Below are 26454 nucleotides of genomic sequence, written 5' to 3' on the forward strand. Positions count from 1 at the left end.
TGTTCATTATTATTTGAATGCCTGAATAGTTAATAGGTAATCAGTCTTCTAAAGCAACAGCTATCACAAAAATAAAACTTGTTAAGTGTGACTTATTGAAAGGACCAGTATTTACACAGACATGTCTCCTTTCTGATGATTGTATGTATCTAAGTATAGATCCTATCGCACAGTATCGATCCAATACATATGCCAGTGTTGGTATTGATTCTACCAATATTTGGATACCACTTCTAGTAATGGCTGCATGGTACAAATGGGCTTCCTTCTTTGATTTCTCAAGAGCATTGTATACAGTATAGCCGCTCCTGAGAGAGAAGCTACGGGAAATGCCAGAAACATTATCCCACCATCTCTTGGATTACTGACTGCCTGACAGATTTTAGAAGAGTAAATTATTATTTTGCCACGTTACCACAGGGGGTGACAAAGATTATGTGTGTGTAATGTATGGCTTTAATTCAATTCAATTTTATTTACATAGCGCCAAATCACAACAACAGTCGTCTCAAGGTGCTTTATATTGTAAGGTAGACCCTACAATAACAGGGTCAATAAATCAATCAATAAACACTCTCCTGTGAAGTTTATGGTCTTAGTCATTAGTTACAGTTCTTATTTGGTTCCTCATGAAGAGTTAAACTGATTATGAAAAAGACTGGGCATGTTTTAGAGCATTGTGGTTTTGTGACTCTTACATATGAGCATGCAGTGTCCTTCATTCCTAAATCAGAGCCACCAATTAAAATGAGCTAAAATAGATAAATAAATAAATGTGGGGGAAAAAAGAGCTGGTGATAATCAAAATACACAAGTTGAGGCTTCAAACGCATAATGCGGTTTCCATCTTTATTACACAGTATATGGTTTTGTTGCTATATTTTTATGTCACTCAAGAGATACCATACTTACATACATATATGACTCTCACTGCAGTTTGTTGTTTGTTTACAATATTATTTGCACGCACGTCTTTGGATGTACATTTAGTTTCAGGATATGATGAAACCATCGAGGATCCAAAAAAACTTGACAGCTTACTCTGATCCATGTTCAATGTTTTATTACAATAGTCCAAATATAACAAATCCTCCTTAAATCCTTCAAGATAAACATTACTTTAAAAAAAGACAAATTTAATAGCTCATCTTCAGATCTCTCAGGATAAATATTAAAGAAGGGGGGCAATCATAAATTGAGGCTTGCCATTAAAGAAATCACGTTTTTGGCATTCGCTGGTGACAAAGTTGTCACCAAATCTCTTTTTTACAGCAGAAGCCATGGAGGACAGCCTCTTCCGGACACCATCACCCTTTCTTTTCATCAAAGATGGAATCGGTTTTCCATCGTCCTGGCTGTTTTCATCAGTGTGACGTGATTTCACATCTCTGAACAGATCAACCTTGGATGACCTCTTGGAGAAAAGCCTCTTCAACAGGTTGTCAGGTTTCCGTGCACACGCTGTTAGCCGTGTTTTCAGTCCTTCTGCAACAGCTGCTTCAAAGGCAACATCCCCAGAGTCCAGGGCAGCAAGCAGAAGGTATTTGGAGCCAAACTGTGTGCAAAGGTCTTTGTAGATGGGGATGAGCATTTTGTCAAAGGCTTTAGGGTCAGTAAACCGTAAGTCAAGAGGGGTTCTCTCTCTCACACGTGCCTCTAATTTACTCAAGTCCACATTGCTTTTTGGTGTGTGGGTCTTTATCTCAATGTGAGCCACCAACTGCTCGATAAACAACTTGAGGAAAAACCTCTCCTCCTCTATCAGCTCCTCTGAAGAAGCCGTGCCACAATTAAAAGGTTGTGGAAGTGTATTTGGACGATCTGAGACGTTTGAGCTCTGTAACGGAGGGCAAATGATGTCTTCCAATTCTGGCTCGACACATCCAGGTAAATACATCTGCAGCCTAGAATAAACAATTAAAAATGATTAAGAAAACCAAATAAGTATATGCTCATAATTTCAATTTCTGGGTGTACTGATGAGTTTAGACTTGTTTCTTACACATGTGACACATCTCGCAGGCATGGGGTGGCGATTGTTTCACAGTCCAACTGAGCAGGCCCCAGTCCTCCAGCTCCATCAGAGGGAATCTAGAAAAGAAAGACAACCACATTTCAGCAAGCAAGAGATCTCGAAAAGCTCTCAGTTTTACACTTTTAAATCATCACTTTAAAATCAGCTGCTGCTTCATGCGGCCGCTCACGAACCAAATCTGGGAGCAGGCTGCATTGAAACACCACATATAAACCCCAGTGACACCGTGTGCTAAGATTATATAGCAGAAATAAATAAAGACTACATTTTGTATTTTCATTTTTTTCATGTAAGAAGTGAGTGTTACTATGGCCTCTTTGATGGGGGCAAATGTTTTTGAGATGGATTAATGATACATCAAGAACATACATCAAAAAGTCAAGAACACTTTTTGTCTAAATATAGATAACAGATATAAAAATATATTACTACACTAAAATCATGTTAACAGAATCATGCAATGAGATCACATAGACAATATATATATATACATATATATATAATGAACCAAAACTTTTAAATAAAGCTTTCGTTGCTATAGGGGCATTTGTTTGTTTTTTTGCAAATATTCTACTGTTTCTATTGTTTGAAATGAGTTAAAAGTACATTTTACTCAAACAGATTGATGATTTGATGAGTCTTACATTGATACAGACAACAGATGTTAACAGAAGTTGCAATATTACCAGATTTAACAACAGATCATAACAGAAATACGCAAAAAGATCGTGTAAAGACCACATTTGAATAATTAGTTAAAATGAAGAGAAACAAAATCCTTCATATGTTCTTCTTCATTTTTAGGTATCATTTTAAATTTAAATGTAGTCACCGTTTGATGGTAATGCCATTAATACAAACAAGATGCCTGTAGTTGTTTGCTAGCTAGCAACCCTGACATTACCATGGGTTGTTCATATTCAGTTTAAACAAATAACCTAGAGATACAATTAATTTAAGTTTAAGTTTACAGGTAGCAGAGGAAACATACTAAATATCCCAAAAAGTTCCCTCCTTATCTCATAATCACTTATAAAGGATTTTATCGAAAGACAAATATGAGTGGCCCTATGTTTTGATTCAAATGTGTGCGATAAATCAAAGTGTGTATCTTCTACCTTGTTCATTTTAGAGCCGCTGTTTAATCTGAGCAATTCAGCACTTTGTCCAAAAGGTAAATTTCTCCTTCTGTCAGTTTTGCACAATCTGCACTTTTTCCAGCTAGCCGTCTCCTCCGAGTACTTTCCACAACGAAGGTCAGTGAGAAAGTGAGATCCGTTTTTTGCGTCATTTAAAAGGTCAGGGTCGCCTTCCAGATACCTCGGAACCCTAATGTCAGAACCTAGTTCAGACTAAAGCGGGAAAAACAGGATTTGTTCGTAGCAACAGGTGACATGGTAAAATGCCAGTTAGTGGAGCCATTAAACAAACTCAGGCCTCTGCATCATGTGAGTTAACATTGTATTAATAATTTATGTGCCAATGGTAGTAGCGTGACATTTCTTTCTCGTGGTTGAATACATAAAAAATTGACACTCGCACGTGTGGTTCCATGGTGTAATGGTTAGCACTCTGGACTCTGAATCCAGCGATCCGAGTTCAAATCTCGGTGGAACCTAACTTTTTCTTAATGTTTCTGCTTGCAAACATGTGGACCAAACCCAAATGTAAATTAACATGTATCTCACTAGCACACACACAGCTTTAATACTACTAACAAACCCCGACGTTTGGTGTGGAATACACCAGCACACATACATGTGCTACCGTCACGAGACGCAGCAACAGCTACACGACGTTCTTTCGACCGTCGTGAAGACGTCACTCCAACATGGCGGCCTCCATTGCGCGACGTTCCTATGTGTTTTGTCGTTGTGTAGGAATAAACGTGATTAGGCAGCATGTAACATTACGGAATGTTGTACTGAGGCACACTAACAACACTTTTCAGTCGAGTGTTAGTTACGGGACCCGAGAGGCAGCCGGCACACAGGTCAGTAAAATAAACGCGAACAGTTTCTGTCTTTCTGTTGTAGGAAGAATGCCTCTGAAAAGTCCCTTAAAAAAGGACTAGTTTACCAACTGTTTCCGAATAAAACTTATTGGACGTATTGAACGTAGGGTGTGTTTAGTTTGAGTAGTTTAGGCAAGGCAAGGCAAGGCAAGTTTATTTGTATAGCACAATTCAACAACAAGGTGATTCAAAGTGCTTTACAGAGACATTAGAAACAAGAACAAATAAAAAGCATGATTTAAAATTGAATAAAACAAGCAAATAAACTAACTAACTAATTAACAAACAAACAAACAACAGTATATAAAATCAAAACAGATAAAATCAGAACAGTAGATAAAATCAGTAGTTAAATGTAAGTTTTGAAATTTAAGCTTAAAGTGTGGATTTGGTGCTTTATTCAAATGCAGCTGAGAACAGGTGAGTCTTCAACCTGGATTTAAATAAACTGAGTGTTTCAGCTGATCTGAGGCTTTCTGGGAGTTTGTTCCAGATATAAGGAGCATAAAAGCTGAATGCAGCTTCTCCGTGTCTGGTTCTGACTCTGGGAACTGATAAAAGACCGGATCCAGATGACCTGAGGGATCTGGATGGTTCATACTGGGTCAGGAGGTCACTGATGTATTTTGGTCCTAAACCATTCAGAGCTTTATAGGCCAGCATCAGAACTTTAAAGTCTATCCTCTGACGGACAGGCAGCCAGTGTAAGGACCTCAGAGCTGGACTGATGTGGTCCACTTTTTTGGTCTTAGTGAGGACTCGAGCAGCAGAGTTCTGAATGAGCTGTAGTTGTCTGACTGATTTTTTAGGTAGACCTGTAAAGATGCTGTTACAGTAATCAAGCCTACTAAAGATGAATGCATGGACTAGTTTTTCCAGGTCCTGTTGAGACATCAGATCTTTTATCCTTGATATATTCTTGAGGTGATAGTAAGCTGACTTTGTTATTGTCTTAATGTGTTTTTCTAAGTTTAGGTCTGCATCCATCACTACACCCAAATTTCTCGCCTGGTTTGTGGTTTTTAGATGTATAGATTGAAGTTCTCTGGTGACCTGTAATCGTTTTTCTTTGGCGCCAAAGACTATTACCTCAGTTTTGTTTTTGTTTAGCTGGAGAAAATTGTGGCACAACCAGTCATTGATTTCCTCAATGCATTTACCAAGAGCCTGTACAGGGCCTCGGTCTCCTGGTGACATTGTGATATATATTTGTGTGTCATCTGCATAGCTGTGATAGTTTATTTTGTTGTTGTTTATAATCTGTGCCAGTGGGAGCATGTAGATGTTAAACAGAAGGGGTCCCAAGATGGAACCTTGGGGAACTCCACATGTGATACTTGTCTGCTCAGATGTGAAGTTACCTATTGATACAAAGTATTTCCTGCTTTCTACGTATGTTTTGAACCAGTTTAGTACAGTTCCTGAAAGACCTGTCCAGTTCTCCAGTCATTTGAGTAATATGTTGTGGTCAACTGTATCAAATGCTGCACTGAGATCCAGTAAAACTAGGACTGACATTTTTCCACTGTCTGTATTCAGACATATGTCATTAAACACTTTGGTCAGAGCGGTTTCAGTGCTGTGGTTCTGTCTAAAACCTGACTGGAAGGCATCGTAGCAATTATTCTGTTTTAAGAAGTAACTGAGCTGTTGAGAAACTGCTTTTTCAATGATCTTACTTAAAAACGGGAGATTTAAGATCGGCCTGTAGTTGTTCATTTGTGTCTTGTCAAGATTGTCTTTTTTCAGTATAGGTTTGATTACAGCAGTTTTTAGTGATTCTGGAAACACACCTGATAATAAAGAAAAGTTGACGATCTGTAACAGGTCTGACTCTAAAGTCTTTGAGACCTTTTTGAAAAAACTTGTTGGCAGGACATCTAAACAGCAGGAGGAGGAGTTCAGTTGACCTAAGATGTCCTCCAGGTCTTTGCTGTTAATAGGTTGAAACTGTTTCATGGTGTTTAAACAGTTTTTCGGTGGACACAGTACATATCCTGGATCTGTTGTTGATGTACCAATTGCTTGTCTAATTTTTTGGATTTTTTCAGTGAAGAATTTGGCAAAGTCATTGCAGGCCATGGTCGAATGAAGTTCAGCTGCCACTGACACAGGAGGGTTTGTTAGCCTGTCAACTGTAGAAAATAAGACCCGAGCATTATGGCTGTTTTTAGTGATGATGTCAGAGAAGTAGGACCTCCTTGCATTCCTCAGTTGTAAATTATAATTGTGAAGTTTCTCTTTATAGATGTCATAATGAACCTGGAGGTTTGTTTTTCTCCATCTGCGCTCAGCTTTCCTACACTCTCTTTTTTCTTTTTTCACCAGTGTGGAGTTTCTCCATGGAGACTTTTTCCTTCCAGAGATAACCTTCACCTTAATGGGAGCAATAGTGTCCATTACATTTAACATGTTAGCATTGAAGCTATTGACGAGCTCATTGACTGACCCTCTGGGCAGGTCAGGTGTTAATGGGAAGACCTGGTTAAAAATTGCACTACTGTGTTCAGTTATACACCGTTTTGTGATCACTGTTGTTGATATATTTGTGTGGGCTGAGATTTTACTTTCAAAGAAAACACAGTAATGATCAGACAGGCCCACATCAGACACAGTAACCTTTGAAATGCTCAGGCCTTTGGAGATCAGTAGGTCAAGAGTGTGTCCTCTATTATGTGTGGCCTCTGTTACATGCTGAGTCAGCCCAAAGTTGCCCAGAGTGTTACTCAGGTCTTTAGTCCCTTTGTCCTGAGGGTTGTCCACATGAATGTTAAAATCCCCAACAATAATTACACAGTCAAAATCAACACAGATCACAGACAGCAGTTCACTGAGGTCATTAAAAAAGTCTGTGCAGTATTTGGGAGGCCTGTAAACATTAAGAAACACAACTTTGGATGGGGCCTTCAGCTGTAAAGCCACATATTCAAAAGACTGAAAACTTCCAGGAGACAGCTGCTTACATTGAAATGATTCATTAAATAAGACAGCATCGAGTTGTTGCCATCGAGAAACAGGTTTTATTTTGACTTTTTTCAGGAAACCCAAGTTCACATTCCAGTAGGTAAGGACAAACAAACATATTTTCAAGAGGAATCACATATAAATGTCATGTCATTTATACGGTGTATTAATCCATATGGTCTTGTGTTATGTATTAGAACGTTTGACGGTATCTTACAGCAGAAGCAGCGGTCCTGGGGGTCAGCATGTCAACAAAGGTTACCACAGTTTAATTTTAAATGAAAATAAATACTTTCTGGTGCATAATTAGTGCATAACATAGTGCATGTTAATAAGATGGTCTACCATTTTTAATCCACAGTCAGCACAAAAGCAGAAGTCCGATTCCATGTGCAAACAGCAGAATGGATCCCAGAAGATGTTCGGAAAAAAATCCTTGAAAAGGTTTGTTTTCACATACTGTGAGTTAAGAAATATGTCTGACTTGTTGATGTCAATTTCATTCATTTCTACTCTTGCATCACAGTTAACAGAAAATACAGTTATTCTCTTTGCAGATTATTTTTTTTAACTTTTTAATTTTCACCCCTCACTTTGATGTTGCTGTGCAGAACAAAACCCGAATCACTAAGGCGGGGGAACTGCTGGTGACCTCAGAGCTGAGTAGGAGTCAGCAGAGAAACCTTTCTGACTGCATACAGAAGATCTCTGCTATCATAGCAGAAGCCAGTGAGAAGCCCCATGAGCCAACAGCTGAAGACATCGCTCTCAGGGCAGCAAGGTACTGCTTAGAGTGGCGTTATTTGGTTGTTGATCTACTTTAAAAATGGCTAAATTTGACCTTAAATGTGTTGTGCAGGTTGGAAAAGAGGAACAAGGAGCGCCTCAGAAAGAAGAAGATTCATTCAGCTACCAAGCAGAACAGACGTGTGGATTTTGACTAAGTGGATGACTGTTATACTTCTCCCTCCTGCGATTTAGTGGCTATAATAATCAATCCTGTGATTTTATACTTATACTATTTATTAAGTGGTTGATGTACATATTGGGTTTTTGTTGTTGTTTTTGTTTTTGTTGTTGTTTGTAAAATAAACACTGAAAGCGTTTCATAATAAACACCAACAATGTTTTAAGTGAAGACTACTTTTAACTAAGAATGCTACTTTAACACACTAGGTTTAACGACACTTATAAAATTACGCTTATAGTAATAATAAACAGCACTTTGTTGACGAGAGAAGAGCCAAGGGTTATTCTTTCATGAAAAAAAAAGAAGGCTTAGCAGAGGATGGTTTCGATCCATCGACCTCTGGGTTATGGGCCCAGCACGCTTCCGCTGCGCCACTCTGCTGCCGATGGTGAGGAGAGTGATTATTTCTGTATTTAACTCACTGTTGTACGTGTTTGTTGTTGCCAGAACTGACTGGTAAGATTGCTAGCTTTTGTAACATTAGTGTCTTAATCTTAAGGAATAATCGTTTTCGCTAGTAAGTTAACCATAACGTTAGCGTTCGCTTGGACGGATACCATCAATCATTATTAGCTTCAGTAGGAGTTCCGTTTCACATACACAACATCTTCATTTCGTTTGGCTTTTAATTTTAACATTGACTCAAGGACACAAACATTCCAAAAAACTGCTGTCGTTTGGTGGAAGGTTAGCTGCCTAAGTGCAACTGAATCGAAAGCGAATTTGGCGGCTGCGACGTAAGCAAAAGTCGACCACGAAGGGACTCGAACCCTCAATCTTCTGATCCGAAGTCAGACGCCTTATCCATTAGGCCACGCGGTCAGATTGATAGACGAGGAACCCAAGTATATCCAAATACCTAAATATATAACTATACGACGTCGGTACTTTATTTTCTACCACTATTTCAACCTCTATTACAACACAAATTATGTTATACCTTATAGAACAGCAGCGTTTTATCAGTAGCTGTTGATGAGAAAACTTTCCCTGTACTCACAAAATGTGCTGAAGTCTTGTGGTTTTTTACTACTCCAATAATACATCAGCTAAAGTCACTTTAAAAAGTGGCACAGAGGTGGGAAGCAACAAAGTACAAATACTTTGTTACTGTTTACTTTCTTCGTTAACTTTTCAGATACCTGTACTTTACTTAAGTAGTTATTTTTCTGACAACCTTTTACTTTAGCTCCTTATATTTTTAAACAAATACCTACACTTTATATATCTGACTTGTATATGGCCCACAATGCAAAATGAGTTTAACATCCCTGCCCATATCTGGTTTATGCAGTCAATTCTCTGGACAGGGGATAACCTAGCCTTCCTCTTACCAGCCATCACCTCCAACTCATCCTATGGTGTGCTGGAGTGTTCCCAACTCAGTATTGTGATAGAATTTCTCCAGCTTCCCCAGGGTCTCCTTCCAGTTTTGTATGACTGAAACGCCTCACTTGGTGGAACGATCAGTAGACAATAGAGTTGGGCCTATAAATCCAAATATCAATGGTGTGGATCAATACAAGCGCGACAGGATCGATACTTTATTTCTATGCTTCTGAACGCTTCCTGGATGACCAAACTCTTCCTATCTTGTGGCCACTTCCATAGTCTTATTATTTCCGTCATAACCAACAGCTTGCAGCCACCAAAAAAGGAATGGAGATCAACTAATTTGTGTGACTGACATGACATTATCTCACCGGGTCAGGGAGAGAGGTTTGTGTGAGAGGAGACCTTAGGGTCTGATCCGCACATGCATAAACTATTTCTAGAGTCAGGAAGTGTTACTTACTCAGTTTAATTATACAACAAATACAAAGAGACTGAATGCATTATATAAATGCTTTATTAACAGGGTAAAGTAAGTCTTAGTTCAGTAATAATAGGAACTAATACCAGATTAGACTAAACATTAATGCAAATGTCTTATGAAGTAATAATGCACAAGTTTCAACTGGATAATAAAAGTAAAGCAAATTAAATAAATTTATTCTGACAGCATGTTATCAACATTCACATATCGGCACTAAAAATTAAAAAAAGAAAGAAAAAAGAAAAAATTAAAAATTCACACAAAAAAAAAATCAAAATACAGGTACAGTTTGAATGTTACCCATCCTAAATATGAAAAGATGAGGCGTCAGACATTTTAAGTGCAATAGGTAAGTCATTACAGTACAGAAACCCCATGAACCTGGTAGAATAATAACAGGCTCTGGTTTGGCATTGCTAACACGTGTTCTCTCATTGCGCTTGGATCATTCGAAATGACACGAGCGCCGACCTCAAATGCACCACAGTTTGTTCACTAACTGTTTTCTGGGTTGCACACAAAATCCATTATCCACAGTGGGGTTTTTTCTCTTCCTAAAAACACACATGAGCCTCAAACACTAGTTTACGATCCCTCCGGTGTTAGCTGTGTCCATTTGTCCTCCACGACGCTGAAGAGCTGTGTATAAAATATATAACCGTAATAACATTCATTATAACAAAGGTTTACATATAGGAGGTTACCAAGAAAAAAGGCATAGTTATTGTATATTGTGAAAAAGGTGCAATATGTTGCAGGTTAGCTTTATAGTTTGGTAAGACTGCTAGGTGTTAGAAAAAGCCCTGGTTTGAAGCCTTATACCGGTTACACATCAGCTATTAAGTGTGAATGACTAACTATATAAAATCTACTTCCTCACAAACCTTCATGCCGTCTTCATTCAGTTGTCACCCCAGCAACCAGAAATCCTCATGCTTTATATTTACTGTATTCTGTATGAAAGCTCATAATGCCCAGGAAACAGTGAAAACAGCTATCTGCAGAGATTCTCCTTTTGCAACTCATCTCTAAGTCAGAAGCTTTGTAGTATTTACTGGGCCTATCACAGATCAGTCGGTATTAGCATTTTTGTTGTCAGATTTGTGCCAATATGCAAACTTTAAACAGAACATGGGTAGAAAAATATTACTGGGGTAATTTGGAAATGGTAGCGATGGGCTCTGAAGAAGCTCTCAGTACTGCCTGCAGCCAGGGTTGCCAGGTCTTTCATTTTCCTGCACGTACTTTTTAAGCACTGTTGCAAACAGCTGGTTGGGAACAGATATTCCTTATGAACCTCGACTTTAGCATTTTGGCTGTTGCTGTCTTGTTAGATATATAGTATTAATAATACTAGCACTTCAATCAACAAAGGAGGTGCACAAGCAGTTAGTAGAATTAATCAACAGCAAGTCATGCTATTTTTTATGAAAGGGAGACAGGTGAATCGGTGAAGATGCAAGGAGTTTTGAACGTAGAGGAGTTTAAATCATCCAAAGCAACAGAGTGCACAAGAGAGGAGAAGAAGAGAGTGCAGGGAAGGTGGAGTGAGTAGATTTGTGACAGGAAGATAACAGTAACAGTGAAAGCTGATAACAAAAAGACAGGCAGTGGAGCTGGAGGTAGCAGAGTTGAAGATACTGAGCTTTTATTTGGGTGACCAGGAGGGGACAGGATCAGAAGGGAGTGAATTAGAGGAAAAGCTCAGGTTTTAAGTGAGGTAAGGCTGATAAGGTTTGTACAGACAGAAAGGCGTAATAGTGGACAAAGGATGCTGAAGATGGAGCTGCCAGGTTGGAAAGGAGGAAGAGCAATATTCATGGATGCAGTGACGGAGGACATGCAGATGGTTAGTGTGACAGAAGAGGGTGCTAGGGACAGGGTGAGAGATCGAGGCAGATGATCCACTGTGGCCGAAGAGCAGACCAAAATGGGTTTTAGTACCAAATTGTAAACGTGCATTTCCTCCAGAGGTGGGCATTTTTCCATCAGAGTTTAGGGGGACTGACTTGCTTTTGCAGCCTCAATTTTGGACCCTTCTGGCCCTTTTTGTTTTAATGTTTTATCACATACTAGAAACCCTGTCTGCAGTACCTGCACCGTGTTACATTCAAATAAAATCTTAAACAAGTACTAGTTATATATATGCTGATCTATGCCATACAAACTGTGGATATATGCAATGTTGTCCAAATGGTTACTTAATCTTATCTTATATAAATGGATTTTGGCAGCTACCAGCTATGTTAGTGTCAGCTGGACAAAAGCCAGTGTGAAATGTATTGCTTGATAATTAATTTAAAAAAAAAACAAAAAGTGACCCCAACGTTTCAAACACTTTCAACGTAACTGTCATTTCACTAGTGCTCATCTCTGCTTTTGACCTGCTAGCAAGGCAACTGGCCAGCTATAGGTTTTGAGTGCACTCAGTAATGTAGAAGACTGAAAGATAAAGAATATAACCAGGTATAAAGATAATCATTTTACTACCTAGTATTAGCAACAATAATCCAGTATCAGTCAGTAATCTCTGTATTATATTCATTCACAACACTTTTGCTCCCCAAAACCCACAACTTGTTATGACAAGAGTCGGGTTAGTGTTTATGTTAAATGAGCGGTGGCTTAATAACATACAAACACAGCACTGGTATGGATCTTTTCATCACTTTCCCAAAATCTCAAACTATTGAAGGCGAAGCCCCGTAAACTTTCACTAAGCCAAAGTAAGGTCACACACAGGAAGGAGGAATCTCGTCCAGACAAAAATGCTTCACTAGAGTTAACGCGACTAGTGATATTAGTCAAAGTAGCACCTCCAGGTCACCCTTGACATCCTCGGCTTGTGAGGTGAGGAATCAATCTTTGTCTTATTATAATCACAGAAATGCTAGTTTAGTTCTCTATGTTAAAAGCAACACATGACAGACATTGATTTGTACTCGTGTTTCTCTCAGATATGCAGTTTTATTAGTTTTTGTGAAACTTTAGCTTTTGGTGTACTGGTCAGGCCCACAAGCTGTGTAATAGTGTTTTAAGTATAGTTAGTAAGGCAGTGAAGCCAGAACAGACTTTGGACCAGGCTGAAATTAAATTGTTTATGTTTTTATGCTTAAGTTCTCCAACTTTTACAGATTGATCGCATGCAAATCAGAAGGTTTCAGCTCTCGATCACAAGAGTCTGACGTGACCTCAGTCAACCTGAACCATAATTCAATTTAGTGGTTTTAAAAGTAGCACCCTCTATAAGAATGTTCGCACCGGGCACCTTCGCAACCTAACACTGAACAAGCAACGATGCCACCGTCTCTAGAGCCAGTCGGTGTAAATTTAGTGTTTACTAGATTTACCAGATTTACCAGGTTTGCTAGTTTTCGCAGCTTTGGTAGCTTTGATGTCCATCTTAGTCTTCTGGATACGAGAGAAGATCTCCTTAAAAAGGGCTTTGTACTCTGGAGTGTTCTGCCCCAGCCGCTTATCCACCGCCTCCACCTGTTTGCTGATGCTCTCGATGGCTTCAGGGGTGGACGGCGATTGGGTGGGAGTAGGGGGAGGTGCCACGATGGGGCCCATGGCACAGTCTTTCATAGACGGGTCCCTGGAGACGGGCCGGGAAGTCTGGACGCCGGCGTGACACAGGCTCTCTTCGTGTCGTCGACACTTCCCCAACAGCTCCTCGTACTTCTCCAGCAGGGCGTGGTACTGCTCATCCACCTCTCTTAGGATGGACATCCCTCTTTTCCTCACGCTATTGGCGTGCAGAGCGTAGCTGCCTCTCCTTCTGCCGGACGCATCCCGGGCCACGATGGCATTGAGCGCCGTGTCGCTGCAGCTTTTCCTCACAGGACTGGAATCAGGTAACGCCTCACCTCCAACACCTCCTCCACCTGCTGTCTCCTCCCTGACGCCTCCTCCCGTCTCCCCGACCTCCACTTCCAAAAAGGTGTCGGTCTCCGGGGTGATACTGAGGACAGTCTGGGTAAGAGCCACACCATCATCCTCACTGCTCAGGAGGAAAGTTCGAGCTCGGCGCAGCTGCTGCAGCTCCTGCAGCTCCACCTCCAGCTCCCGCACTCTCGCCTGGCATCTCTCAGCATCCTGTGAGCACAACCAGTTAGTTTTATTTCAAATAAAATTCATTACCCACACTCGATATAAAGACATAAATAGCACATCATAGGAAAATTCTCCTCCACTTAATTGTCTTTAATTTATAATCAACAAATCATCATTTTTGGATCAGTTGATCAAGTTACAAGGTAGTTTATTAAACTGCACACAGATCAGATTTAAAGAACATTTTACCCCTTTCCATAATCAATGACTATTTAGTCTGACAGATGCAGAAACTTTAGGCTGAAGTGGCTGGAAAAAAAGAAGCCAGTGTGCTGAAGTGCAGAAACCTGCAGTTTTGCTAATGGCCACTTGAGGCCGCTCAAGCGAGCATGTACACATGGACTTCTACTTTTAAAAAAAAAAAAAAAAAAAAAAAAAAAAAACCTTTCTTGCAGGAAAAATAAACATGCTCACCACTTGGTTATTTTAAAAAAAAAAAAAAAAAAAAAAAAAAAAAAAAAAAAAAAAAAAAAAAAGCTGAGTGGCATCTTATTAATACTCTATTTATGAGCACCAATTATGTGGTATCAGCATCTGTGACGTACCTCAACAACATATACAGCTAGCTCACCAAGCCTCGCTGTTCACATGGTCACACTTTTGACCACATTTGAATAGAACAATATGATTATGATTAAGGCCATAATTCAAAACGACACTCCATTAGTCAGTAGTTTTCATTAGGGGTGATCAGCATTGAAGACATAATTAAATGTCATAACCAATGAAATCAAATGGACTCTGACAAATTAGCACTGTCCCTGCTAGCAGTTAGTTTCACTTTGGTGGAAAAAAAACAAAAACAAAAAACAACTTGCCGATATCTTTTCTGCTTGTATGTTTTCCTGTATCTTAACAGCCAAACATGCTTAGTGCATTATTTTTGCACCCCACCTGCACCCGTGTCTGCAGCCGGGAGAACTCCGATATCAGGAGGTTGCACTCCCTCTCCACCCCTTCCCTGCGACTCCTCTCGGCCCGGACAGCAGCTCTCAGAGCCGACACCGCTTCCCTCAGGTGCTGGTTCTCTTCTTCAAATGGCTGACGCTTGGCTTCCATAGTAAAACTTTCAGCCCTGCCCACTACAAACTCATCCTCATACCTGACAAAATAACAGATGAGACAAATATTTAGCAGTTTGATGCTGGCATGCAGTGTTTAAGCGTGACTTTCTATAACTACTTTCCTCTTCTTTCTCATTCTATGGAAGACAAAACAGGTACCTGGGTGCTGTGCAAAGCTCCCTCAGGCAAGGGAATGAGTGGATGGTCTTGCGTCGCTCTCTCTTCTCCCTCCTGACCCGCAGTTGCTCCATGGAGCGAAGTTGCTCCACCTGCCCTGACAGAGACTCCACCTGGTTCTGCAAAGTCTCAATAGTCCCCGTTAACCTGGTGCATAAGAGAGGGCAAAGATTTATAAATGAATGAAAGAAGGCCAAAAACATGGAAAAAGGAAAGCTCCCAGTCCCGTTCACCTCTCGATCTTTTGCTGCGAGGACTTGCTGTCCATCACCAGCGTGTGGTTGGTGCGTTCCAGCTCTCTGGCAGTCCCGTCCAGCTGCTCGTACACTTTGGCATGCTGCTCGTTCATGTCCCGAAGAACCTCCAGCTGCTTTGACAAGTACTGGAAACAAACGCATACACATATTTAGCGCAAATAAAAATGCACAACTTCAGGTAAAGTTCCAACAATCTCTTAGATCTCTGAAGCTAGAAGCTTTTAACGGTCACTTAAATTTGGCTTTCATTTACTTTTACAGCACATATGTAGGATTTATCACTGCAACCTAACTCCTGAGCCACTAAACACCTGCTGTACAGCTTCACACCATACTGCATGATATCATTCAGCAGATGGACTTCACCAGTTAGCAGAAAATTCCTTACTAAAGATAAGCGCATAAATAAGCACGTTGGGTGTTTCCACCCAATTTAATTTAATTCAAGAATTGTGCTAAAGCATTGTGTTACACAGAAGAAAATAGTCTACAGCAGTGTAACAAAGGGACAGTTCACAGGTCACCTCATCCAGCTCCATTGATAGAATAATAGAATAATAGAATAGCCCGTTATTTTCATTGTACATGCACACAGAAATTATGGGTGCCCTGTTCACCATAAGCTCAAACGTCATTCTGTTCTAAAATGCTCCATTTAAGGCTGGGTTTTAAATACTTTTGGCTCTTTGTCACTGAGAAGTGTGAGCACAAAGGCTCCACCCACCTGCTGTTCAAATACTCTCTGTACAAGGAGCAGCAAATAAATAACAAGCTGGCTCGAAGAAAACCAAAACGAAAGTTTGTTACAAACTCCGAACCAAGGATTTGCATCAAGGTCCAGTATAAGGTAATTTAATTAGATTAGATTCTGTTATTAGCCATGCAGAGCTACTTTACTAGAGTCTAGGAACAGGAATATGTGCACAGAAATGAAGAAAATAAGCCCTGTTTAAGATTAACCTTCAAAACAGAGAGAAGGCCTCCTGCCAAACATACTGTCTGGTGGTTCGACACAGAGGAATGTAACAGCGGAAGGCTGTGGAAAATGCAGAAGGAGAAACATGATCTCTCTTGTGTTTGGAAATGAAGCCTTTTAATGGATCCATTAGGACATTCTGATAATGAGAAATTACAATAGTCTAGCCAATGTGTACCAAATGCACAAAGTTGTTTTTTAGCATCACTCTGAGACAGGAAGTTCCTAATGTAGATAACTGTTTATATGAAAAACGACTGTCTTAAAAAAAAAAAACTTTTTATGTACAATTAAAGGACAAAAATAGTTCAACCCAGTAGTACTGGACGCCGAGGTAATGCCATCCAGAGTAAGGTATCTGGCAAGACACCGTGTCCCCTTCGGACACGAGTAGAAACCAACAGGCTATCTGCACGTTAATGTCTTTAAGCAGACTCATGTGGCATAAGGAAAAAAGCTGGGTGTCATCTGCATTGTCACCTAATACTATTGCGGAGTACAGAGCCCTGTGGGACTCCATAACACATTTTTTGTATTGCAGAAGAATTCACTTGCAATTGCACTTCCTGTAACAATTCTGTTCACTGCTGTTACTAAGTGCCCTTGAGCTGGCAGTCCTGTGATATTAATTAATGTAATATTGGCATTGCTCTGTGGTCCACACCTCGATCTCTTGCACTTGCTCCTCATTGGTGATGTACATTTGCTGCAGAGAGTCCTCCAGCTCTTTGTTCCTCTCCAACAGAGTCTTTCCCAGCTCTGCTGCCAAGTGGAGATCTAGAAAAAGAAGCAGATGAAACATTTTTAAAGAGAAGGAGGCAGATTGAATGAGTGAAAGCAGAGAACAGGAAGGGAGAGGTGTGAAATGAACAGTGACAGTGGGGTGGGGGGTATCTCACAGAAGAAGACATAATGCAGCTGCACAATTTAGATGACTTCTGCCACATTTAACGCCGCACACAGCTCTATTTTAAGCAAGGTTATAACTACAATGATCCATCACATCGCCTTAGTCTGCCCTGGACCAATTCAATTATAGAGGGAAGACAGCGAGGCAGCGCTCCTCCCTGCAGCACGTCTCCCTCCAAGCCTCCTACTCTCCACTGACTGAATACGAAGGTCACAGATTGGAACCCAGATTATTTGGAGTGACACATCTGAGATTAAGAGGAGAATAGAGATTTCACTCGCTGGGATGCTGTCTTTTTCTTAGAGAGACCATTTACTCTGATTTTAGCACATTTTAGTGTTTTATTTATACGTCCCGGCTGCTAAAATACTCCAAATTAAGATGAGCAGCATCCACTTAAACCGTGCGCTGACTCAGCAGTACTGATGGCCTACATTACTGGCTCTGAGTCAGCAAAATGTGGCTTGCAGCCTCTCAGAAAGTGAAGGACTAAACAGCCAACAAAGTCATCCGTCATGCAGTCCAGCCTCTGGCTTAAGTAATGAATAGTTAGCAAATGGATCAATGCCAGGCCATAATACATCCAGGCAACTGATAACCTGCATCACTGCAACATTTTCCTATAGTTGCAAGCACATAAGCAGGAGTACACAGAGCTGTTCCCCCATTAGATCTGATATATACTCATCATATTTGTATGACTGGTGCAAAATACTTTATGATCATCTACTTCTTACACACTTTCTAAATGTATTGATTTGAGTTTGAGCTTTTTTATTTTCAGTAATTCTACATTACATTATTACATCTTTCCATCTGGATACTGTCGACAACCAGTCTAAATTGTGTTTGTGGTTTCATTTTAAGGGAGAGAGAATATGAACCACAAATCCAGAAAAAAACAAAACACATGACATAAAAGTCATAAATTGATTTGCATGTCATTGAAATGAAAGCAAAACACGACTTACTAACTGGTAAAGAAACCTAAAGATTTTATTTTTGATAGAATGAAAGTCTGGAAACTGGCTAGGCTCTTTAGCTACTCCTGTGTTGCTGTGGGGGTATAAAGATCCACCCAAGACCGTTCTGCATTGTTCTAGTTGAGGGAAGCAGTTTCTCAACCAGTATCTATAATACATGGCCTCTACCGTCGTCAATGTAGCGAAGTTGTCCTGTACCCTTAACAGGAAAACAGCCGCAAAGCATAATGTTTCCACCTCCGTGCAAACACTGTGTGTTGAGTTGATGCCAAAGAGTTTGATTTTGGTTTTGGTTGGGCTGAAGGTGACTGACTGTAATCTGTGTGCCACGTGGGCACAAAGCCAGTCTGTGGGAGCCAGATTTCTGCTGGTTTATAGGGAACCAAACTTATTTCAATGACATGCAAATCAATTTATACTTTTCATGCAAAGTGTTATTTCCTGATTTGTGGTTTATATTCTGTCTCTCTCCATCACCATGAAACTGCTATAAAAATTAGCACAATGTTACCCTAATTAGCGCTTCTCTTATAAATATAAAGAAAACGAACCTGCATTTTTCAGAAGTTGTCTTGATGATGTGAAATACAGCCCAAATAAAACCAGACAACCCAAAAGTCTTTGTGTCTACAAGATGTCGAAGGGGATTTGGCTGATGGAGGGAGAGTTAGCGCTACACAGCCTAAAGCCTCAGTATCAACACAACAACAGAGGAAGAGGGGGAGGAGAGAAAAAGATGAGGAGGAAAACAAAGGAAGAGTAGAAGTGGGGAAGAGGGCCAATCGATGAAACTCACTGCACAAGACAACAACTTTGCAAGTTAATAGCTGTCATAGACAACTGTTTGCTCCAGACAGACCTGACATTGACCCACAGGTGACATCACTGAGACCGGAACACCGACACAATTACATCATGCATGAAGAAGCTATCCAGACAACCCATGCAGCCAGCTGCCAGAGTGTCAGTACTTCAGAGAAAAATAAAAGTTTATTTTTAAGAGTGTGTGAATGCATCTGCAGTCGAATCCATGCATTCAGTATAGCACGTAGTGATGTCTTCCACAGGCTGATTTTTGGTTAGGTGTGTATCACCCACGACTCACTGGAATGTGGAAAATAAGACTTCTGGTTCCTCTTTTCTAGTGTTTCAGACTAAATTTGTAACAGAAAATGCACTAGAAACATTCACCAGACAGAAGAACTACACCATAGTGCTTATCCGGGCTGTAATACTGACTGCAATGATGCATACTACATGGCAAAGTAGCAATTTATAAAAACATCCTGGGATATTGCTCTCTACTCCTGAGTGATGTAAACAGTTATGATGTAACAGGAGTGCTTAGAGAGCTCTCTCATCAGATGTATGCAAGCAAACAGCCCCTAGAGCAGGGCGATATGGCCAAAAATATTTATCACGATATATATTTGAAAATTTGCGATAACGATATAACCGACGATATAATTGATGCGAGACAAAATACAACTCCACAACATTACTAGCGCAAAAAGACAACCTTCCATTTATTTTCACTTAAACAAGAAGCTGGTTTTTATGTACATTAAAGCTTCATAAAAATGTAACAGTGCAAATGCAAATTCCTTGCTGAAAGTTTAACCAAAAGGCATTTCCAGTAGAAATGGGCTGACATATCCTGAGCATAACCATGTATAATATCCACTGAAGTTAAAAAGAGGTGCTTTGCAACATTAAACTGCAGTGTGCAGTACGCATTTTTCGGACCATAAGGTGCACGGGATTATAAGGCACATTAAGCGAAACAAAGCAGTCAGATAAATCAAACTTTATTAAACTCATTCTTCTTGCTTCCTCCACTTCTGTACCATTGATTCATTAATGTTGAATTCTCTGGCAGCTGCTCTATTCCCATGTTGTTGCAGTATATTAATGACTAACCTCGTATTGTGGATGGATTATCTCAGTTGTTCTCCTGACTGAAGTTTGGTCCGTTTACAGCATCCTGCCATGCGATTGCATTTGTCTCTAACCATGAAGAACCTTCACGTTAACTTTTATAAGTGGAAAAGTGTTAGTGTTCGTCCTCCAGCTTCACTGCTTATGTTATGCTAACATAGCTGTGTCGCTAGCGATCACGTAGCACATCATTATATACCAGCTAGCCCAACTTCAGTAACCCTACAAACGTCACTGCTGTTTAGTTTCCTGTCTTCATTTATGTTGGAAGTGATAGCAGAGCTGTACGTTTGATTTTTTTTTCAGAAATCTCTCAGTCAGAACATGCAATATCATGCTTAGGTAACTAGCGAAACTAGCGAGCTAACTTCCGCTAGCTTCCTGCTAACTTCTAACTCCGTTAAATGTAATAACTTTTGTTTTCATGGATGCCTGGAAGTTAAACTTTATAGTTACACCTGGTAAAGCAGCAATGCTGATCGTTTTATTAAAGATGAAAGAATTTAGACAGTTTTTAACTCTAAGTGATGCTGCAGTGTTGTTTGACCTGAAGCATACGGAGTTTAGGACCCAGATTACTCCCAGATTTAAGAGCATCTTAGTCTGACAAATACGACAATAACAACGCCCGCTTGCATGTTCTGCAAAAAAAATGTGCTTTGTTGTGTATCTGACGGACAAACACCAAACCAGTTCCACATCACTGAAGTTGCACCATTTTTACAAACCAATTCTGGTTCATCTGTTTCACTCAACAATCGGCCATGTGCGTATGAAAACAAAGGCACTGCGCATGCGCGTTTTACTCCCATTCTATCGCGATATTTCATTTTCCTATCGTTGCCTAACATTATACCGGTATTACCGTGAACGGTATAATATGGCCCAGCCCTAACAGCCCCCCAGTCTCAGCTGGTAGAGCCACTTATTAGTTTCTTGGTCATCGGCCAGGAGAGGCTCAGGCTAACACACAATAAACCCAAACAAAGAAGCAACAAAGAAGCATCCCAATTACACGTCTGCATCCTTCCTGCTTTCTCCTCCTTTAAGAGTCGAAAGCTGAGACGTGACATCATGAGTAGTTTGTACAGTTACAGGCCTAGTTTAACACCTGCCACATCCAAACACACACTCAGACTTTCAGTTTGTTTTCACTTAATGTTACCCTTCATTTTTTTTGTTCTTTTCACTCATATAGCACTTTTTGTTCTTTTCTCTATTTAATCTATTCAACCAGTATATACTGCTCATTATGAAAGTCACTTAAATATGAATCATGTTTATTTCTCCAGTTGGATAAAGAGTTGGGGAAATTAAATCTCTGTCAAGATAATCCCACAACGCTTCAGTAATGCTGAGGTCCAGGCAAGACTCAGGTGTGTTTTTTCCATCCAAGTATGCTTTTACTAGAGTTTTTGTCATGCTGAGAAATGATGCCATTTTATAGTGGTTCAAAAGCTGACTGTACTTTTTCACAATGCCATTGATTTTCATCCCCAACACCACTCGCTCAAATACAGCCCCATGATGCAACTATCATATTTTAAAATATGCACCTCTCATAAACATCGGATTATAAGATGAAAACAGGTTCAGCCACTTCTCTTAGCTTCACCGCCAATATAGACACATACACACTCATTTTCATATCTTAGTGAGGACATCTAGCTGAGATAATGCTTTCCTTAGCCACTTACCCTAACCATCAAAAATGAATCCCTAACCCTCAGCCTAAACCTAACCATAACCTAATAAGAAACCTGACACTAAAACAACATTTTTAGGCTCAAAAATGACTTCAAAATCATGGGAACAGGCATTTTGGGACTGTTGGTCCTCACAAGTATAGTAGCACAGCAATGTTCTGTCCTGAAAAAGACGTCTAAACATGCACACACAAGCCAGCAACCTCCAGGAACGACTGCCAAACAGTCTGAAAATATACATTTTTTTCCATGATATGACTGTATCATGGTCAGTATAGCTCTTGAGCAATCTGCGTGTGAGCTCATGTGAGAAACCCTAAAAGGATGAGGAAGCTTTTTTGCAGCTCAGCTAAAAAAGTAAACAAATGTGATAAAGCAGGGTTGGCTTGAAGGCAGGCCTACATTGTGGCTGAGAAGGTTACCATATGAACTGACAGTGATCCTTGGTCAAAGACGGTAATGGCAAAAACAGGCTACTATTACACAGTTTTAAACTCTTTTAGCAATTCTTATTAAAAACTACTAAAAAGAAAAATATCCTAATTTCATCCACCCACTCTCCCACCCAGCTACCAGGTAAGGAGCAGGGTACACTCTGGGCAGGTCTCTGGTGCAGAAAGAAATCCTCATTTATCCACATTTTAGCCAACACTTCTGTGGGGAAAATCATCCCAAAGAACATCAACTTACAGTGATTCCTGCATGACAACAAGGTAATACGATGAGAGTGGTGTGCCTATCCAAAGGACTCGATGCACCTAGAAATGGGGCAGTCAGCACTTTGTAGCCCAGCACTGTTCAGAGAGGACTGACATCCTCTCTGCTCCATCAAACTCAGATCTCTCTGAGACACAGCTCGTTTCTCTGGCTCCAGCCATTTTGACTTTCCGCTCTCACACTGTCGCTCTGATTTGCCTCGTCTTTCTTCTAATTTCACTCTCTTCTTCCTCACCATCTCCCAAAATAAAGCCAATTAAAGACCCGTTTTAACCCTCGGTTTCCTTAATGTGTGACACTTGGTGCACAGGAAACAAGTTAGCTTATCAATCGATGACATCATGATGGTAAGTGTGTTTGTTTGTGCGTCCATTGGTGTTTCTAGTCAGGTAAAATCACAGCATCAGCACCATTTAGCCTTAGGCAGGGGAAATGTAGCTTAGCATTATAATTAGATGAGCAGGGAGCAGGTGATTGAGAGATTATACACGACAGGAAATGAGCTAAGTGGTACAGAGAATGTGAAGACTCACAGCTGTGGATAAGTCCTAAAAACATAATTATACAAGTCCCTGAATGATCAGGTTCAGACTGGTTTCAAACTGGCTCATGAATATCTGCAGATGTTCCATTCATCAATAAATAGACTGTGTGACTTCATTCAAAATGTAATTTCCTGAGTCACCGACATTTAAAAGCTCCCTGGAAATGGAATATAAAAAGCTGCTGTCATTCAGATGTAGACCAGCTGATACAGGATCCATCTGCTACAACATCAGCTGCAATTTGTATGAACACTGAAATCGATTTGAAAGGCTTAGTAAATGTTTATTGTATCTTCAGCTCGTCGGGCTTTACTAATTTTTTGTCATATATACAGTGTTATAATAGGAAATCCTCATATTAAACATGGCAAATTTTTCAAATAATAAAGTCAGTGTATGTACAAGCTTCAGATTGGATGCTAAATGCACCAGTGTTTTCTCCTCTTGGCACTGTATGATGTCAGTAACAGAGGATATTCCTAATATGGTCATCCGAGGCACACAGCTCCACCCACCAGCAGTTCAGACTTTATGTTTACAATGGGCAGCCAATCAGGAGAGAGTTGGCCAAACTAAACAGCAACAATAATTTCAGGGACTTCACCAAGGAATAAAATAAAAATTTAGAGCTGGAAATGAGGACATTAGGTGTTCTTTAAATATAGCAACACTGACAGTCGAGTCCCTTGTGTTGTTACTGGGCGGAGGTTATGGTGTTAATGGAAAGACACGAGTTAATTAGCAAGCTTTGAACTGGAAGGTTATTGAGATTTTTCCTTCACAAAAGCTAGTTCAATCAGAATAATGTTGGCAAACTGCAATTCTTTTTTTTTTTTTTTCATTTATTTATTTTACAGAAAAATGTTTTTTTATCTCTTTTTTTTTTTTTTATCTTATTTTATCATCACTAGTCACTGGTAACTAGAGCTGGCCATCACTAGACATCCCACGATATGATCATAGCCCCTTATTCGCCATATGAAAATATTTCGATTTTTTTGTCCTTAAAATTAAACTTTGTCAATACATTTTTTTGTCCAGTAAGATAAAGCTATCTCACATCAGATAACCATCTCAACATTGTCACAAAAACCTGCCATAAATGTCACCATAACATGCAGTTAGTCTGCTATCAGTCTGGCATCAGTTTGTAGTTTAATGGTTAGCAATTGCATGCTAGCTGATAATACAGCCATTAACAGTGGTAAATCATTGAAAAATCACATAGCTGTTTCCATCTACATGAACAGCAATCTAACTATTACATTTCTGCTCAGTAACCTTCCTGTTCTTGAGGAATATAACAGAATACAACCAGCTGGCAGCCTGCTGAGTTGTACTCATTGACTAAGACTCATGCAGACTGATGGCAACATGTTGGCAATCTGTCTGCATTTTTAATTAGACAGAAATCAGCCTTTGACAACCTCACTGAGAACGATTGCAGTCAGTCCGAGTCAGACTGCAACTGTTTGCAGAAAGGTTTCAAATACCTTGCAATCAAACGGGTCCTGCTCTCTGCAGCCATTTAGTCGCCATCTATTAACTTGCTCCAAATTAGGAGCTAATTTTCTCAAGCTAAGTGTTTCTAGTGTTGGGTTACCTCAGGGTGGTGGTGCATGTCCCAAAGTATTTGAATTTCTGTAATAAAATATTGATATTTGGTTTTCCTTGTTTTTAACTATACTGTATCGATATTTCCTCTCAAACTCTACTGATAACCGCAACATAGAGGACATTCCTGATGTCAAAATATAATAAAAATAATTGTGATGCAGAGGTTAAAAAATTAAATGGCTCAGCTATATTTTAGAATGGGGATCCCTCACACAAAGCATTTAATAAATCAATACAAAACAGGTGGAAAAATATTTTAAACACATCGACCCAGAATTGCAACATCGGTGCCTAAAAATATGCGCTTTAGTTCGATTAGGACTTTCATGGTGGACCCTGACACGGGTGCATCACATTGATGCTGACTACTTCCAGCCATGCAAAGGCCCTGCTTGGCATGCTTTCAAAGCATTGTTGTCAAAGAAGCGCGCTCCTTGGGAACTCCTTCGCTGTTTTTATTGATCGCGCTGAAGCAGAGCAAGCAAACGGCTCCAAATGACTTCTCTGTCGTATCTCACGACAACAGAGTCTTTGTTCGAAGAGGCCGGCTGAGCGGCCGGTGCCAGAAGCTGACAGAAACAAGGGATGCTGCGGGCAGGATAGGATAGGATGGTGACTTGTCTTACCCTGCTCCAGGTCCTGCTGGTCGTACCATGGCTCTTCCTCTTCGGTTATGAATTCCTCCATTCTCCCTGAGCTTAGCATGGGTTTCCCCGCGGCTCTGTCCGGACAATAGACGTCCTGCAGGAAAGGATCCTCCAGAAGACAGCGGTGGCTCCTAGAAGCCGGAGCTCTTTTCAGCGCTGTGTTGTGCCTCGACGTGTTTCCTCTTTCCTTCCTCTCCTCCGCGTTTCCTCGGTCACTCCCACTGCCCCCCTCTCATCCCCCCCAACACCACCACGCACCGGCTCATCCCGGTGCTCTGACCTGCCGCCTCTGCAGGCTGCGCCGCTTCAGGAGCCTACAGACGTGGCAGAGAATAACGGCACTTCCTTTGCCGCTGTTAGCGCCAGCATGCTCACGACGCCTTCACGTACCGCTCGTAACACCCGATTATCTCCACTCGTCCAGCTTTTGTTCAAGTGCGCCCTCTACATTGATGTCAAAAGACAGGTCAAGACATGCCGTCCATAATTTAAGCTCATTAACTGCAAGCGCAACTACTGCGGGGTGACAAATTAAAGGAAAAATGTTTACCCTACACCTAGGCATTTGTTGACGTGATTTGGGTCTACTTGTTCGTTTTAGAGAAGGGAATTTTACATTGTGGGCCACATACAGCCCAATTTCTGTGTAAAGAAGTTTAACTACACATTTAATCCCTGAGATGTCTTAATATATGAAAAAAAGTGCTATTTCAGCAGTACGTCTTGGTTTTTCTGCATTGCTGTGGCCGTAAAATGAAATGGAATAAAAATAAATTGTAAAAAATAAATGTGTACACTTACAGAAAAAAGTCTGTTGCTTATGTCTTGATATTCTAATGGACTCAATTCTTTATTTGTTAGGCCTGGGTATCATCTAGAATGTAAAACTGTGAAATTTTGACTTAAATGAGGAATTTTGTGTCTCATCTCATCTCACAGGCAATATCATTAAAAGTCATCTCACTGTGTTGCACTATATATGTTGCATGCTATCTGCACCAC

General features: G+C 40.3%; 3 protein-coding genes and 3 non-coding genes across 9 annotated transcripts; 2 read left to right on the top strand and 4 right to left on the bottom strand.

Moving 5' to 3' along the window:
* Nucleotides 1-1046: 1046 nt before the first annotated feature.
* Nucleotides 1047-3214, bottom strand: LOC146702587 (uncharacterized). The gene is made up of 3 exons (XM_085465517.1): nucleotides 3154-3214; nucleotides 2003-2091; nucleotides 1047-1904 (listed from the first exon to the last, which is right to left on the bottom strand). Exons 1-3 carry the CDS (start codon nucleotides 3160-3162, stop codon nucleotides 1172-1174), a joined length of 831 nt encoding a protein of 276 aa, XP_085321643.1. The 5' UTR covers nucleotides 3163-3214; the 3' UTR covers nucleotides 1047-1171.
* A 210-nt stretch (nucleotides 3215-3424) lies between these two features.
* mrpl58 (mitochondrial ribosomal protein L58) lies at nucleotides 3425-8156 on the top strand. 3 transcript variants are annotated; one of them, XM_085465519.1, is made up of 7 exons: nucleotides 3425-3483; nucleotides 3987-4028; nucleotides 7089-7113; nucleotides 7211-7270; nucleotides 7375-7457; nucleotides 7625-7794; nucleotides 7873-8156. In XM_085465519.1, exons 1-7 carry the CDS (start codon nucleotides 3430-3432, stop codon nucleotides 7955-7957), a joined length of 519 nt encoding a protein of 172 aa, XP_085321645.1. In that variant the 5' UTR covers nucleotides 3425-3429; the 3' UTR covers nucleotides 7958-8156. The 3 variants fall into 3 exon arrangements, with proteins under 3 accessions (XP_085321645.1, XP_085321646.1, XP_085321644.1); XM_085465520.1 differs by lacking the exon at nucleotides 3987-4028 and having other exon boundaries at nucleotides 3428-3483; XM_085465518.1 differs by lacking the exon at nucleotides 3425-3483 and having other exon boundaries at nucleotides 3788-4028.
* On the top strand, nucleotides 3582-3653 carry trnaq-cug (transfer RNA glutamine (anticodon CUG)). The gene has a single exon. It is a non-coding gene; the product is annotated as a tRNA-Gln (tRNA).
* A 136-nt stretch (nucleotides 8157-8292) lies between the features above and the next one.
* Nucleotides 8293-8364, bottom strand: trnam-cau (transfer RNA methionine (anticodon CAU)). The gene has a single exon. It is a non-coding gene; the product is annotated as a tRNA-Met (tRNA).
* Nucleotides 8365-8732: 368 nt separating this feature from the next.
* trnar-ucg (transfer RNA arginine (anticodon UCG)) lies at nucleotides 8733-8805 on the bottom strand. The gene has a single exon. It is a non-coding gene; the product is annotated as a tRNA-Arg (tRNA).
* A 1011-nt stretch (nucleotides 8806-9816) lies between these two features.
* LOC146702592 (cerebellar degeneration-related protein 2-like) lies at nucleotides 9817-25750 on the bottom strand. Of its 2 annotated transcripts, none has more exons than XM_085465521.1 (6): nucleotides 25432-25750; nucleotides 17054-17166; nucleotides 15390-15538; nucleotides 15139-15303; nucleotides 14810-15017; nucleotides 9817-13897 (listed from the first exon to the last, which is right to left on the bottom strand). In XM_085465521.1, the coding sequence occupies exons 1-6, from the start codon at nucleotides 25508-25510 to the stop codon at nucleotides 13130-13132; spliced, it is 1482 nt and encodes a 493-aa protein (XP_085321647.1). In that variant the 5' UTR covers nucleotides 25511-25750; the 3' UTR covers nucleotides 9817-13129. The 2 variants fall into 2 exon arrangements, with proteins under 2 accessions (XP_085321647.1, XP_085321648.1); XM_085465522.1 differs by lacking the exon at nucleotides 25432-25750 and adding an exon at nucleotides 20203-20843.
* Between the last annotated feature and the right edge of the window lie 704 nt (nucleotides 25751-26454).

Source organism: Copadichromis virginalis, linkage group LG8 (assembly GCF_057382275.1).
Source record: "Copadichromis virginalis isolate Kocher_CV1m ecotype Utaka linkage group LG8, C_Virginalis_male_GT1.1, whole genome shotgun sequence".
Taxonomy (NCBI): Eukaryota; Metazoa; Chordata; class Actinopteri; order Cichliformes; family Cichlidae; genus Copadichromis; species Copadichromis virginalis.

Excerpts from the sequence above, each read along its gene's own strand:
- LOC146702587 (XM_085465517.1), bottom strand. Across the intron at positions 1,905-2,002 it reads CTGCGAGATGTGTCACATGT|GCTGCAGATGTATTTACCTG; the intron begins GTAAGAAACAAG and ends TGTTTATTCTAG.
- mrpl58 (XM_085465518.1), top strand. The coding sequence starts at position 3,867 with ATGGCGGCCTCCATTGCGCGACGTTCCTATGTGTTTTGTCGTTGTGTA. Across the intron at positions 4,029-7,088 it reads GAGAGGCAGCCGGCACACAG|GAAACCCAAGTTCACATTCC; the intron begins GTCAGTAAAATA and ends GACTTTTTTCAG. Across the intron at positions 7,114-7,210 it reads CCAAGTTCACATTCCAGTAG|AACGTTTGACGGTATCTTAC; the intron begins GTAAGGACAAAC and ends GTTATGTATTAG.
- LOC146702592 (XM_085465521.1), bottom strand. The coding sequence starts at position 25,510 with ATGCTAAGCTCAGGGAGAATGGAGGAATTCATAACCGAAGAGGAAGAG. Across the intron at positions 15,539-17,053 it reads AGCAAGTGCAAGAGATCGAG|TACTTGTCAAAGCAGCTGGA; the intron begins GTGTGGACCACA and ends GTTTGTTTCCAG. Across the intron at positions 13,898-14,809 it reads GGCTGCAGACACGGGTGCAG|GATGCTGAGAGATGCCAGGC; the intron begins GTGGGGTGCAAA and ends TTGTGCTCACAG.